Here is a 15,423-nt window from a genome sequence, read left to right as displayed (position 1 = left end):
GCTCTTAACTTGGCCTTCAAGCTTCTCCTGAACAAGTGTTGCACTTACCGCTAAGTGCGAAGCTGCCACATATAATAACAAAGGAGCCCCTGGCGTAGGTGGAGTTAATGTTGTTAGATCTATCAAATACTGCTTTAGCTCTTCGAAGGCTTTCTGCTGGATTGGTCCCCATTGAAAGACTTCGGCTGACTTCAGCACTTCGAAGAATGGTAAGTTTCTCTCTGCTGATCTGGATATGAATCTATTGAGAGATGCCAGCCTTCCTGTCAATCTTTGAGCCCCCTTTTTTGTACTTGGTGGCTCCATTCGAAGTATAGCTTCGATTTTACTTGGGTTGGCCTCAATTCCCTTTGTTGAAACTAGGCAACCAAGAAATTTCCCCTTCTTTACTCCGAAGACACATTTTTCTGGATTCAGCTTTAGACCAACCTGTCTAAAATTAGCGAAGGTCTCCTGTAAATCAGCAATGTGGTTATCTTGCTTCGTGCTTTTTACAATGATATCATCAACATAAGTTAGTACATTCCTGCCTATCTGAGAATATAGAACCTTCGCTGTCATTCTGCTGAAGCTTCCTCCAGCATTTTTAAGCCCCTCGGGCATCCGAAGGTAACAATATGTCCCACTAGGGGTTATGAAGCTGGTCTTCGGTTCATCCTCTTTCTTCATCCAAATTTGATGATAGCCTGAATAGCAATCCAGCAAACTCATAAGCTCTGATGAAGCTGCTGCATCAACTAAAGAGTCTATCCTTGGTAGTGGAAACTCGTCCTTCGGACATGCCTTATTGAGGTCAGTAAAATCGATACACATTCTCCATTTACCATTGGCCTTCTTCACCATAATAGTGTTAGCCAACCATTCTGGGTATTTTACCTCTCTAATAACTCCGGCACTGAGGAGTCTTTTCACTTCATTCCGAGCACCTTCGGCCTTGTCATCAGACATCTTCCGAAGCCTCTGCTTCCTAGGTCTGAAGGATGGATCAACATTGAGCGAGTGCTCAATAACATCCCTGTTAACTCCACAAAGATCATTAGCTGACCAAGCAAAAACATCTTTATTGTTGAACAAAAACCTTATCAAGGTTTTCTCCTGCTCTTCGGACAATTGAGATCCCAATAGCACCTTCTGCTCTACTATATCCTCACATAAGAGCATGGGTTTCGGCTGATCAGCCGAAGCAGCTTTTTCCCTTCTGAACTTGTATTGCTCACAAGCTTCAGTTCCATCTATATTATGGATTGCTTTTGAGTCTGTCCAATTTCCTTCGGCCCTTCTGACAGCTTCTTGACTTCCATGAATAGCAATGGGGCCTTGGTCCGAAGGTATCTTCATGCAAAGATAAGCTGGATGCAGAATTGCTTCGAAGGCATTAAGAGTACCACGACCAATGATTGCATTGTAAGGGTATTCCATGTCAACAATATCAAACATAACTTGTTCAGTCCTTGTGTTGTTGATAAATCCGAAGGCCACTGACATTGAGATTTTGCCGAGTGCTACAATCTGCCTTCCTCCGAAGCCGCAAAGGGGATGTGTGGCATTAAGAATTTTATCTTCGGGCTCTTGCATCTGTCTGAAGGCTTTAGCAAATATGATATCAGCTGCACTGCCTGTATCAACCAAAACATTGTGAACCAGAAATCCTTTGATAACACAAGAGATAACCATATCATCGTTGTGTGGGTAATCTTTGAGTTGAAGGTCCTCTTGGGAGAAGGTAATAGGAATGTGAGACCATCTTGACTTGATGAAGGGTCCTTGCACCCCGACATGCTGTACCCTTCTCTGTGCCTCCTTCTTCTGCTTCTTGTTGGCTGGCTCTGAACATGAACCGCCTGTTATCGGGAGTACCAGCTTCGGAGCCGAAGCAGCTTTAGCTTGAATGTTGAACGAAGCCATCAGCTCAGAAAAGTGGAAGTGAGTTCACCGGAGGTGGGCGCCAATGTTGGGGACTTGTTCTCAAATGCTATGAATTAAGAATAAGGCAACATAAAATGTTAAATGTTAATGCCCTTCGTCCGCTGAAGCATTATTTCCTTAAGGATTTAATGAACTTCGAACGAAGGTTAAAAACGGTACAATTACGAATGTTGAATCTTCGTAATTAAACTCTCAGAAATTATATAAAATAATGCGAGATATGAAGCATTAAAGACAAGTAAATTATATAAACTTGATGTATTCAAATATTAGATACATTTATACCTCTGCCTTGGCAAAGGATAATTTCCGAGTGATGCGATTGCAATTACAGGAATGCGTGAACAGCAAAGGAATACTGTTCACTATTTATAGGCACAGGACACAGCCTGTGAGGAATTACAATCATACCCCTCATAAAAGTTTACAACATTGACTCAGACCTTTATGGACTAAAAGGTCATTCTATCTTTAAGTCGGTTCGACCCTTCATCTTCGGATACGTTGCAATTCCGAAGCTTTATGAACGGTACCCTTCGGCATTACGTACAGACAGCTTCAGCCGAAGCTGTTTCTTCCTGCAGGACCTTCGGCGACGAAGCATGGTCCCAACACTCGGCGACATCCCTCGGTATGCCAGGCATGTCCGAGGGACTCCACGCAAAAACCTCGGCGTTCGCGCGGAGGAAGTCGACGAGCGCTGCTTCCTATTTGGGGTCGAGCTCGGAGCCGATCCGGATCTGCTTGGAGGCGTCGTTGCTGGGGTCGAGAGGGACGGACTTAACCGCCTCAGCGGGCTCGAAGTTGCCGGCGTGGTGCTTCGCATCTGGCGCCTCCTTGGAGAGGTTCTCCAGGTCGGCGATGAGGGCCTCGGATTCGGCGAGGGCCTCGGCGTACTCCACGCACTCCACGTCGCATTCGTACGCGTGGCGGTACGTGGAGCCGACGGTGATGACCCCGTTGGGGCCCGACATCTTGAGCTTGAGGTAGGTGTAGTTGGGGACGGCCATGAACTTGGCGTAGCATGGTCTCCCCAGCACTGCGTGGTAGGTTCCTCGGAACCCGACCACCTCGAACGTGAGGGTTTCCTTTTGAAAGTTGTAGGGAGTCCCGAAGCAGACGGGCAGATCGAGTTGCCCAAGGGGTTGGACGCGTTTCCCGGGGATGATCCCGTGAAAGGGCGCTGCGCCGGCCCGGATCGAGGACAGATCGATCTGCAGGAGCCCGAGGGTCTCGACGTAGATGATGTTGAGGCTGCTGCCTCCGTCCATGAGGACCTTGGTAAGCCTGACGTTGCCGATGACGGGATCGACAACGAGCGGGTACTTTCCCGGGCTCGGCACGCGGTCCGGGTGGTCGCCCTGGTCGAAGGTGATGGGCTTGTCGGACCAGTCTAGGTAGACTGGCGCCGCCACCTTCACCGAGCAGACCTCCCGGCGCTCTTGCTTGCGGTGCCGAGCCGAGGCGTTCGCCACTTGCCCACCGTAGATCATGAAGCAGTCGCGGACCTCGGGGAACTCCTCTGCCTTGTGATCCTCCTTCTTGTCGTTGTTGTGGGCTCTGCCACTTTCCGCCGGGGGCCCGGCTTTATGGAAGTAGCGCAGAAGCATGACGCACTCCTCAAGGGTGTGCTTGACGGGACCCTGATGGCAGGGGCACGACTCTTTGAGCATCTTGTCGAACAGGTTGGTGCCTCCGGGAGGTTTCCGAGGGTTCTTGTGCTCGGCGGCGGCGTCGCGTTTCGCTTGCGACTTCTTCTTGCCCTTCTTCCTCGCGCCGCGCTGAGCGGACGCCTCGGGGACGTCTTCCGGCTGGCACCCCTGAGGCTGCTTGTCCTTCCGGAAGATGGCCTCGACCGCCTCCTGACCAGAGGCGAACTTGGTGGCGATGTCCATCAGCTCGCTCGCCCTGGTGGGAGTCTTGCGACCCAGCTTGCTCACCAGGTCGCGGCAAGTGGTGCCGGCGAGGAACGCGCTGATGACATCCGAGTCGGTGATGTTGGGCAGCTCGGTGCGCTGCTTCGAAAATCGCCGGATGTAGTCACGCAGGGATTCTCCCGGCTGCTGATGGCAGCTTCGGAGATCCCAGGAGTTCCCAGGGCGCACGTATGTGCCCTAGAAGTTGCCAGCGAAGGCTCTGACCAGGTCGTCCCAGATGAAGATCTGCGCAGGAGGCAGATGTTCCAGCCAGGCCCGGGCGGCGTCGGAGAGGAACAGGGGAAGGTTGCGAATGATGAGGTTGTCATCGTCCGTTCCACCCAGCTGGCAGGCCAGCCGGTAGTACGCGAGCCATAGTTCCGGCTTTGTCTCCCCCGAGTACTTGGTGATGGTAGTCGGGGTTCAGAACCGGGTCGGGAACAGCGCCTGTCGTATGGCCCGGCTGAAAGCTTGCGGACCGGGTGGTTCGGGCGAGGGGCTCCGATCCTCCCCGCTGTCGTAGCGTCCCCCACGCCTGGGGTGGTAGCCTCGGCGCACCTTCTCGTCGAGGTGGGCTCGATGGTCGCGGCGGTGGTGCTCGTTGCCGAGGCGACCCGGGGCCGCAAGCTGTGTTCCGCGTGCGCCCGGTGTGGACCGAGGCCTCCCGCATGAATCGGGAAGTCGCGGCGCGATGCTCCGAGGGGTATCCCTGCCTTCGGGAGGCAGAGCTTTCGGCCCGTCGGACCGCGGCATCTTCCAGGAGATTCTTGAGCTCTCCCTGGATACGTCGCCCCTCGGTGGTGGATGGTTCCGGCATCGCTCGGAGTAGTATTGCTGCTGCAGCCAGGTTCTGGCCGACCCCACTGGAAGCCGGGGGCAGCCTTGTCCTGGCATTGTCGGCGATGCGGTGCTGGACGTCCTAGGCCAGATGACGCGCTTCTCCGGCCGGTGCCCGGCCTGCCCACTCCTGCCTGATATTTTGCCGGAGCTGCACAAGTTGTCCTGCTTCCTCGTCGAGCCTGGCCTGCATCTCGCGGATTTGCTCGAGCTGTGCGTCCTGACCCCCTGCAGGGACTGGGACCACAGCTAGCTCCCGAAGGATGTCAACGCGAGGCGCATGCCTAGGGGGATCGCCGTCCTCCGGCATACCAAGGTGGTTGCCTTCGTCGAGACCCCCTAGATCGACGTGGAAACATTCGCGACTTGGGCCACAGTCCTCGTCGTCAAGGCTATGGCCATCATCGGAGCAATCGGAGAGACAGTAGTCACATGCGGTCAAGAAGTCCCGCATGGCACTGGGGTCATCGAGCCCGGAGAAATCCCAACCAGAGTCGGGCTCGTCATCTTCCTCGGAACCCGGGGGCCCGTAGGTTGAGACGGCCGTCAGTCGGTCCCAGGTTGACCGCATATGGTACCCCGGAAGGTTTGGATATGCCTTTATGAAAGCGCCCACCGAAGCGGGATCGCTTGGTGGGTCGAAGCTGAATCTAAAAGGCATAGGATGGGAAACGGACGGTACCTCTTGATCGATGGGTGGTGACGAAGGCGCGTCAGGGACGGACTGCACCGTTGTCTCAGGTACGAGGCCAACGCCTAGCAAGCCCTTCGCGAGCGTGCTGGCGTCATCCGTCTGCTTGGGGTTGGCGTGTTGCGGAGAAACGACGCTCGTCTTCGTCTCAGACGCGAGGTCAACGCCTGACGTGTCCCCCGCTGGGGCGCCGGCGCCGTCGACTCGCTCGACAGCCGACGAGGAGCCGCCTCCGGCTTGGCCATGGCTGCCCCACCTCCTCCGTCGGCGGGGAAGGTGATGGGACAGACCCGGATGTTGCTCTTCCGCCACGTGGGGAAGACGTCGTCGATTCCGCCGCCGGCGGGCGGGCTGACGGCCGCCATTGTCATTGTCGCGCAGCGAAGGAAGGAGTATCATGTCGTAGCTGCCGTCGAGGGACATGAACTCAAGACTCCCGAAACGGAGCAGCGTCCCGGGTTGGAGAGGTTGCTGGAGACTACCCATCTGGAGCTTGACGGGAAGCTGTTCGTCAACACGCAGCAGGCCCCTACCTGGCGCGCCAACTGTCGGCGTTTCGTCCCCGGGGGGTCCCTGGACCGACGAGTGAATTGTCGCTGCGTGTCCCAGCCCAGATGGGTCGGTGCGAGACGGAACACAAGGGGGAAACAATAAGGGGAATCGCGACCTCGTGTTGTCCTGCGCCCAGGGCGGATGCGCTTGAAGTAGGGGGTTACAAGCGTTCGCGTGGGAGAGAGAGAGAGCGAGAGCCTTGTGCGTCGGCCCGTCCTCCCGCGCGGCCACCACTCGTACGAGGGCCCTGGATCTTCATTTTATAGATGTAAGGAGAAGGCCCAGGTGTACAATGGGGGGTGTAGCAATGTGCTAACGTGTCTAGCGGAGAGGAGCCAGAGCCCTAATTACATGCCAACGTGGCTGTTGGAGAGGTGTTGCTGCCCTGTTCATGTGATGTCGTGGCCGTCGGAGGAGCGCCTGAGCCCTGTGGGAGCACAGCTGTCGGAGATGTCGGGTCCTTGCTGACGTCTTCTTGCTTCTGTAAGAGGCTGAGAACCGCCGTCGTCATGGAGCACGCGGGGTGCCATCATTACTTGTTTTACCGGGGCGAGCCAGATGGGACGCTGGTCTTGTTCCCCGTAGTCTGAGCTTGCTAGGGGTAGGGTAATGATGGCCCCCCTGTGACGTGGTCGGTCTGAGCCTAAGGTCGGGCGAGGCGGTGACTCCTCCGAGGTCGAGGTTGAGTCCGAGCCCTGGGGTCGGGCGAGGCGGAGCTTCCTATGGCGCCCGAGGCTGGATTTGGCTGCTGTCAGTCTCACCCTGGCGGGTGGCACAGCAGTCGGAGCAGGGCAGGCGGCGCTGTTCTCCTGTCAGGTCGGTCAGTGGAGCGGCGAAGTGACTGCGGTCATTTCAGCCCTGTCGACTGAGGAGCGCGCGTCAGGATAAGGTGTCAGGCGATCCTTGCATTGAATGCTCCTGCGATACGGTCGGTTGGCGTTGCGATCCGGCCAAGGTTGCTTCTCCGCGAAGCCTGCCCGAGCTAGGCCTCGGGTGAGTCGAAGGTGTGCCCGTTGCTTGAGGGGACCCTCGGGCGAGACGTGAATCCTTCTGGGTCGGCTATCTTTGCCCGAGGCTGGACTCGGGCGAGGCGGGATCGTGTCCCTTGAGTGGATGGAGCCTTTACCCGAATTGCGCCCATCAGACCTTTGCAGCTTTACGCTGATGGGGGTTACCAGCTGAGATTAGGAGTCTTGGGGGTACCCCTAATTATGGTCCCCGACAATGTTAGTTTTATTTTTAATGCATTGTATGTATTGTGTGATTTCTTTAAGTAATGTAATTTTATTTCCTTTGAGCTAAATAATTTTATTTGCTTATTTCAGTGTTCAGTTAAAAAAAATTCTTTCAACAAAACTCGCATTTCATTTGCAAAAGAAAACTGTAAAAGAAAAGCTGACAAGTATCCTAAATTATGCTGACAAGTATGCTGGATCCATCAGGTCATCAAATCAGTCAGCGATCTGGCAGCTGATGGCCATCGTCTACAAGTATGCTAGGCAGCTCTTCGGTGCCAACCAAGCGACTGTTGCCCACCGCCGGCTCACCGTCACTCTCCACGCTATCGTGCCGGACAGGGCGGAGCAGCAGCCCCTGCAACCGCACCAAATAGCTTTGACCTGCCGGCTGCGACCTCACGTATCTCGTCGCTGCAGTTGCCGTCGTTACATTGCTGGCGCTGGCGGATGGATGGTCCGGCTCGCTGGTCGACCGAAGATTGTTCAACGCACTCAGGTCCAGGTTGGGGAAGACGGAGCACCGGCACCGTGGGCACTTGACATTCAGCCGAAGCCACTGGTCGATGCACTCCACATGGAAATTGTGCGCGCATGGGAGCCCACGGACCTGCATGGACATGTATTGGATTTGGAGACCCATGAGGATACGTAGCCTGTTTCCATCGGTTAGCGCCGATAGCTTGCAGCTAAAATTAGCAAGTGGGGATCTAAACAGGCATATTAATAGACCAGCTAACCATTAGCAAGTGGAGGTGTTAATAGTTACTCCCTCCGTCCTAATTTATAATTCGTTTGACTTTTTTACCCAAATTTGATTGGTTTGCCTTATTCAAAGCTTTTCGAAAAAAAAATCAAAGCCATACCTAAAATAGATTATATGCCAAACGATATCACAGTAAATTTAATAATAATTATGATTTTTTTTGAGAGAGACGAACCGATCAAACTTAGGGTAAAAAGTCAAACGAATTATAAATTAGAACGGAGTGAATAGTTTATTAGTTGGTGGAGGGATGCTAATAGTTCATATACATCTCTAACTATCCAACCACCTATTAAGTGGATCAAAAGACCCCCTTGCTAATAATTAGTTATCTAATGCTTAACCCTATACCTGTTTCATCGTTTTTGTTTTTCTAAATACACAGATTGATTTTATTATGCATCTAGACAGCGTATACCTAAGTGCATAGCAAAATCTATATACCTGAAAAAGCTATAACAACTTGCAGTTTCGAATAGAGGGAATAGTTTTTAGCTATTAGCTAACTACTCCCTCTGTTCCAAATTATATGTCATTTTTTATTTCCTAGGCACATAGTTTCGTTATGTACAGACATTGCGTGTATATATAAGTACATAGCCTAGAAAAGACAAAGTAACTTATAATTTGAAAATGGAGGTAGTAACTATTAGGGATTGATGTCGAGACAAGTCTATAGGAGTTGATTTTACCTCATTGCCAACATGAAATTCTTCAAGGCAGATGGGGCATTCACTGCAGTCCGTTGGAACAGCTTTCAGCCTGAATTTTGGAAGCTCTTGAATCAGTGCCTCAACTGCTTCTCTCTGCACAAAAAGGATCACTCAAAATTCTATGTACAATCCATTGAAGGAAATTTTGGTTCTAACATAATACTGGTATAAAATACAGTAGATATAAGATCAGGTAAATGATACTCTAATGATATTATATGAGTGGAATTACAGGAGTTTTTGTTTACTTCCCAAGGACTAGAGAAGAGCACAGGAAAATTCAAACATTTAAGCAAGGAGCTTCAGCATTGATCTTCTAACCCTTGAGCGCTTCGGTCTCTATGTAGAATTATCACATTGCTATTTTTTCATAGAATTACAGAATGTTCATTTCTAACAGTCAAGAACAACAACAAAACCTTCTAATCTCAAGCAAGTTAGGGTAGGCTACAATTGAAACCCAACAAAAGTCACGGGTTGATTTAAGCACGTGAATAGTTGTTTTCCAAGCACTCCTATTTAAGGCTAAATCTTTGGATATATTCCATGATTTAAGTCTCCTTTTACTGTCTCTTCCCATGTCAACTCTGACACTCTTGCCTCTCTTTCCATTACTATTGTGCCTTAGGATCCAACTATACACTGGTGCATTTAGAAGTCTTCGTTGGACATATCTAAACCATCCCAACCGATGTTGTTACAATTGGTGTTATCCCTAGCCTATCACGTATATCGTTCTTGACACCACTGTTTTAAAGGTGCCGCCTAGGCGTCCAGACGATGGTTCAACGCCTAGGCGCCTTGCTCACCTACCTCGCCTAGGCGTCCAAAAACAGTCCAATGCCTTGTCTCGCCATACCACTTTAAAAACCATGTTTGACACGATCTCTTCTTGTATGGCCACAAAACCAACGCGGCATACACATTCCACAATACTTATCCGTTGAACATATCGTCCTTTTTAGACCAATATTCTGCACCATACAACATAGCAGGTCTAATCGTTGTACTATAAAACTTGCCTTTTAGCTTCTGTTGTACCCTCTTATCACATGGAATGTCACATGTTTCACGCCACTCCATCCACCCTGCTTTGATTCTATGGCTAACATCTTCATCAATATCTCCATCTCTCTGTAGCATTAATCCTAAACACCGAGAGGTATCCTTCCTGAGCACCACTTGACCTTCCAAACTAACATCTCGTACATGTGTAGTAGTGTCGAAGTCGCATCTCATATATTCGGTTTTTAGTCCTCCTGAGTCTAAAACCTTTGGACTCTAGAGTCTCCCACCACAACTCCAGTTTCTTATTTACTCCTGTCCAACTTTCATCAACTAGAATACATCATCCACGATAAAAGATATACCAAATGATATCCCCCTCATCCATCACCAAGTCAAAAAGGTAAGGGTTCAAAGTCGAGCCTTGATGTAGTCCTATACTAATCGGAAAGTGATATGTGTCTGTCACTTGTTTGAACACTAGTCACAACGTTATTATGCATGTCCTTAATGAGTCTAATGTATTTCGTTGAAACTTTATGTTTGTGCAAAGCCCATTGCACACCATTCATTGATATTTTATTATAAGCCTTCTCTAATCAAAGTAAAAAAAAAACATGTGTAGGTTCTTCTGCTCCCTATACTGAGAGACAAAAAAATGCAAATATTTGCTAATCTAGACCTATTCCATGACCATAATGACAACCAAAAGGTCATGCCACCATTAAATCTACAGCTAAGCATACAAGGAAATATTTTAGCCATAAAGTAAAAAAAAATTGTGCAAGATCGCCCAAATCAATTCACCTGAGCATCAGTTAAATAAAGACCAGGATGATATGCAGTATCTTGACCCACTCTCATTTCCAGGCCAACAGCCTCAAATGCCCAGTCAGGAACACGGATCATATCAACTAAAACCTGCACAGATGAACACCAAAATATATACCACTAGAATAAACAGTCAATTATAGATTGAGAAACATGTACATCCAACCAAAATATACAATCTTGCCCAAGAAAAAAGAAAGTTTAGGCATGGAAGAAAAGCAAATCAACTCTTAGGTGTACCTATAGAAAAAGAAAAAGAACGTGTATTTGTACACAAAAGAATCCCCAATAAATTTCATATAAATATGTTATGTAGCTACACTTGCACTAAAATATTATTGGTGTGTCTAAGTTGGACTTGATATAAAAGCACTAACAAAAAAGCACGAAAACAATTGATACTTTCCGACTGCAGCGCCAACAGCTCATTTTATATTTGTGACAGGATGCAGATGCACAGAAATAGAGAAAAGCATTACCCCATGTTCAGAGACTGGAATTCCTTGTTGTGCTCTCTGTTGAAGTGCGTGTCTTCGGTGTAACCACTACAAAATAAAACATATAAATTGCCCACATCTACTCAAATAATCCTCAGAATGATCAAAGCCACAGTAATAAAAAGTCAATAATATTATGGCTCCATATGATATTATACTTGTGCAGGAACATGCCTTTATCATGTCACATTGCATGTTAAAGTTAAACGCATAGTGAAAACTCAAACACATGAACATCTTTAGTTTTTGTTAGTATGTGAGGTATGGATGTGTTGGGCCCAAGTGACCACATATAAAACATATCATTTTATGTTGATTAGAAGAAGATGATCATCAATATAGTAAGATTAAAGACTTGACACAATAGTGGATCAGTAACATCTCATCCTTTTGTGAATCCAACAAAATTGCATCAATGTCATAGCACAAAGTTTATCTAAGCACGGTTACGCTCATTAGTATAGTCATCATTGTGCCTTGTGAGTATTGTTGGGGATGAGGCATGGCCTAGTCTTACCCCCTCCCCTCTTGTAAAAAGGGTCGAGTCGTAAAACTAAGGACCGGTGTGTAAATTGCAAACTAAAAGGGATAGGGAGGAAGATTCCCTCCTCGCATCTCCCTTGTGAATAGTCCATGAGGCAAAGGGGGCTCCCCCCCACACACACACACACCAGACCCTAGAGCATTTCCCATCTCATGTTTGGGATAACTCCCAACACTAATACTAGGGGAGGGAAGGTGAGGGAAATTTTTGGCTGGATACCATGTTGGAAAATTTGGAAACCCTAGCCCTTTCAGTGGGCTTTGTATTAATATATATATGGTTACATAGGCTGGGCTGGAAGGCCCAGTACAGATAGAGACATATACAGTCTAACATTCTGGAAATAACTACTGCCAAGAAATTAGCTTGATATTATTCCAGCCGATGAACAGAAGATGTTAATACATCAAGATTAAGTAACAGTATTGACTGGGAGGAGAATCAGCAAAGAGGACAGAAAAGGAGTGAACTCCCTGATTGTCTTAGGAGCTTGGTGCATATGGAAGCATAGAAAGTCGTGTGTTTTTATGGTATATCTCCTTCAGTTAGCTCGATCATGATTCATGAGTGTACTAAAGAATAAGCACAGCCTGTGGTGCATGGCGGGAGCTAAAAAGCTCCAAGCCCTAGGTCTAGGAAGGGCAACCTAATCTGTTGGGTTGTAGCCGGGTCATGTGGTTTACGTAGTTGGAGTGTATTTTCCGCCCCTAATACTTGGTTCCCGTATGAGAGGGTAGGTTGTTTGGGAACCTTTTTTCCTCTCTATAATTAATGAATCACAGCTCTCCTGCTCTTTCCCAAAAAAAATAACAGTTCTGTACATTGTACACAGACTGAAACCGAGCTTAACAACTTCAATCCATGACTCCGTGTAAGAACAAATTGCAATATGCCTGTACAATTCAGTTATGACGGCCAGCAAATCTAACTCCAGTAGCAGCATCACCAGACTAGTATTTTTGACGAATGGCATATTAACATCACCGTTGGATAATTATTTAAAAATTGTACCAAGAACTTTATAGTACCTTCCCAATAGCTACACAAGCAATACAGGCGAGCCCACAGTAACTGAAAAGCAGCCATATCAAGAAGCCCCACTTTTGTCCTTCCTCTGGCAACTAAAAAGAATAAAATGCATTTAGTAGAATTTACTGTATAAAATAACACAAGTAGTACCTATATCAAGAATAAGAGAACTCACGCAGCCTCTTGCAGTGCTAAACCACAATGTTCCAATCACAGTCCAAACCCAGAGAAAGGGGTAGAGAAGTAGCACAAGAACTGAGAGGACAATTATTCTTCCACAAAAACGAGCATATCTCTGTTGCCATCCGAGATCTCTATATTTTTTTTTCAAAAAAGAAGATACATAATAGAATAAACTGACAGCCATACTTTTGCAAAGTTCAGTTAGTCATTGGTAGTGGAGCAAACAAACAAGACAAAGCTTAGAAACCTAAAACATCAGTATAAGAACGACAACCATAAGGTAGCAAAAATTATGGTAGGAAAACAGGTGTCAAGAAACTCCCATGCACCAAGATAAATCATAAATGGCACAGCTATCATTATTTTGATCATAAGGATACAGTCAGTCAGTCACATTGAAATTCAAATCTTAGAATCATGCTTTCCATATATATATAAAAAAACTGAGATCTCCTAATTAGACGGTTTCATTAGCTGATTAAAAATGGAGTACTTTGGACAAAGAAAAATCGAGACTACAAACCCAATATTTTTTATTGACTCACCATTTTCTTAAATGAACTCATCAGGTGGTAAATCACACAGCCATAGGTATCCATCTAGCATATGCATCTCGATAATCTTGTTTTCATTAAGAGTTGTCATAGAACTAACAATTTGATTAGTTTAACACAAATAGGACCAGGTTGCAATCAGGTGGCTGCTTGTAATTCATGTTGGTGAGGTCATTTTACTCATTCAGAACGCAACTTGTTTTCTAGAATCTAGACTCAATCAAGGGGAGGGACATCGCCTTGACTTCACCTTAAAGTAGGGGCCCACTGAACTCTAGAAAGCAGGCAGGAACCTCACACGTGCTTGCTTCTTTGGCGGTCACGGAACCATCTGTTCTGTTACAAACCAGAGAGGTGGGCACACGACCCACGCAGCGCCAGGGCTTGACCCAGGTGCGGAGCGCCACACCTGGGTGCTAAACCATCGCGCTGTTAGCATGTCTGCTGACAACTTGCTTTTCTATTTAGCTTTTTTGGTGGCTGATAAAGCAGTGAGAGCATGAATATGATGCTCAATTGCAGCAAGGGTCAGCAAAGACGTGTTTGCATATGTAAATACAAAATGCTAAATTGCAGTGCAATTAGTTTGTATTGCGATACTTTGCTGAATTAGGAAAAAAAAAGCAAGATGGGGGGTGGGGCTTAAAATGACTTACAATCCCATTCCTGCAGCGAGACCATTATCAACAAACATTAGGAGGCGGAAGATGAAGACAGTGGTGTAGTCCACCTGTTGCATGCAGGCAGTTGAAGCAATGAATTACAGTAGATGCGATCCTTAAAGTAGTAGTAAGCACCGAGAGAGAACCAAACCAACCCTAGAAACTTGCTCCCTCCAGTCATCCAAAGATGATGTTTTCACAGGATAACGTGCAAATTTTCACTAATCATCCAGTCTTAATGTCTTCTTTTGATGGAAGGAATGAATTTTTTTCTATGTATCTAGATACAGTACTAAGGAAGAACAGGGGCAAGGAAGAGACCATACCACTATCCAAATGTGGAGCGGGTGGGCACACAGGCGATACCTCTTCCAATTAATGGAAACGATAATTCTAATCATGCATCAGACGATTATTAAGGAATAGCATTTAGCAACAAAATAATATAGGTGCACACATAACAAATTGGATTGGACGAAGTTGGTAAAGGTCTTATCGGGTGAAGTAGGATACACGCTAGTGGCGAGCATGGAGAGGAAGAACCCATCATACCTGCAATGAATCGCAAACCCAGCCTCTCAATCAGTCAAACCTTGACTCACCAAGGAGGGATTTAACGAGGGGACGAGTTAAGGAAGAAGCGGCGAGACGAGAGGGGGCAGACGCACCACTTGAAATCGACGCCACGCATCGGCATGGTCGTCGTTCTCTTGTTAAGGGCCGAGTTGGAAGAACTGGAAATCAAGCGTTAAGCTTTAATTGGCAATCAAAATTGAAGAAATCTAAAGGGAAAATCCACCCGTCAATCCCCACGGCCACAATCGGCAAAACGCACGAGTGCACGAGCCAGATTCGTTTAGGGGGCATTGGTGGGATGGGGCTCCCAGAGGCCAGAGGCTGGCAGCTTCACTGTGCTCACCTGAGTCCAGCCAGCAGACGGAAGCACCGGGGGAAGGGGAGGGGGGTGCGCCGCCGCCGACAGCGCAGGCTCTCCGCAAACGAGGCAAGGGAGATTAAGATCCCGTGGTGATTCTGCTCATCGCCGAGGGATGCACTCCTCGCCGCCGCCGCAGCAGCGTCTCATCGCAACGCCTTCCAAAACAGTCCACGAAAGGGAACGGGACGGAAACGGAGACAGCAAACGCTCCTGCACGGCCGCACCGACTCGGGCACTCCGCCGCCCACTCGCAAGTCGCAAGGCAACTAGAGATGGCAATGGGTACAAACCCGCTGTGTTTTACCGTCCCAAATCCGTACCCGTGAAAAATATTTATACCCATTAAAAAACCCGTACCCATGACGGGTTTGAGATTTTGCCCAAACCCGTACCCATCGAGTTAGCGGGTACCCGTGGGTTACCCACGGGTTTTATCTCCAATATGCTTGTTCTTCCTATAATCAATAAGTATCGTAAGGATTAATGAGATCATGGTCCAAAATTTATGTGATGAACAATGAGTTCATGATTTGGTATAAAAATTA

The 15,423-nt window shown here is 48.0% G+C and overlaps 1 protein-coding gene across 2 annotated transcripts; it reads right to left on the bottom strand.

Moving 5' to 3' along the window:
• Positions 1-7,254: 7,254 nt before the first annotated feature.
• On the bottom strand, positions 7,255-15,152 carry LOC100284043 (uncharacterized). 2 transcript variants are annotated; one of them, NM_001370570.1, is made up of 11 exons: positions 14,861-15,106; positions 14,610-14,675; positions 14,455-14,493; positions 14,268-14,334; positions 13,936-14,009; positions 12,718-12,856; positions 12,542-12,634; positions 10,952-11,017; positions 10,449-10,562; positions 8,616-8,729; positions 7,271-7,767 (listed from the first exon to the last, which is right to left on the bottom strand). In NM_001370570.1, the coding sequence occupies exons 2-11, from the start codon at positions 14,636-14,638 to the stop codon at positions 7,378-7,380; spliced, it is 1,125 nt and encodes a 374-aa protein (NP_001357499.1). In that variant the 5' UTR covers positions 14,639-14,675; positions 14,861-15,106; the 3' UTR covers positions 7,271-7,377. The 2 variants fall into 2 exon arrangements, with proteins under 2 accessions (XP_035821795.1, NP_001357499.1); XM_035965902.1 differs by lacking the exons at positions 14,268-14,334; positions 14,455-14,493 and having other exon boundaries at positions 7,255-7,767; positions 14,494-14,675; positions 14,861-15,152.
• Between the last annotated feature and the right edge of the window lie 271 nt (positions 15,153-15,423).

The sequence above is a fragment of the Zea mays genome, chromosome 3 (genome assembly GCF_902167145.1).
Source record: "Zea mays cultivar B73 chromosome 3, Zm-B73-REFERENCE-NAM-5.0, whole genome shotgun sequence".
NCBI lineage: Eukaryota > Viridiplantae > Streptophyta > Magnoliopsida > Poales > Poaceae > Zea > Zea mays.
This window is presented reverse-complemented; position numbering and strand designations above follow the sequence as displayed.

Coding starts and splice junctions, on each gene's coding strand:
- LOC100284043 (NM_001370570.1), bottom strand. CDS start 14,638: ATGCCGATGCGTGGCGTCGATTTCAAGTG. Junction 12,857..13,935: donor CTCGCTGCAGGAATGGGATT/GTAAGTCATTTT, acceptor AAAAAAATATAG/AGATCTCGGATGGCAACAGA. Junction 10,563..10,951: donor TTCCAGTCTCTGAACATGGG/GTAATGCTTTTC, acceptor TCATCTGTGCAG/GTTTTAGTTGATATGATCCG.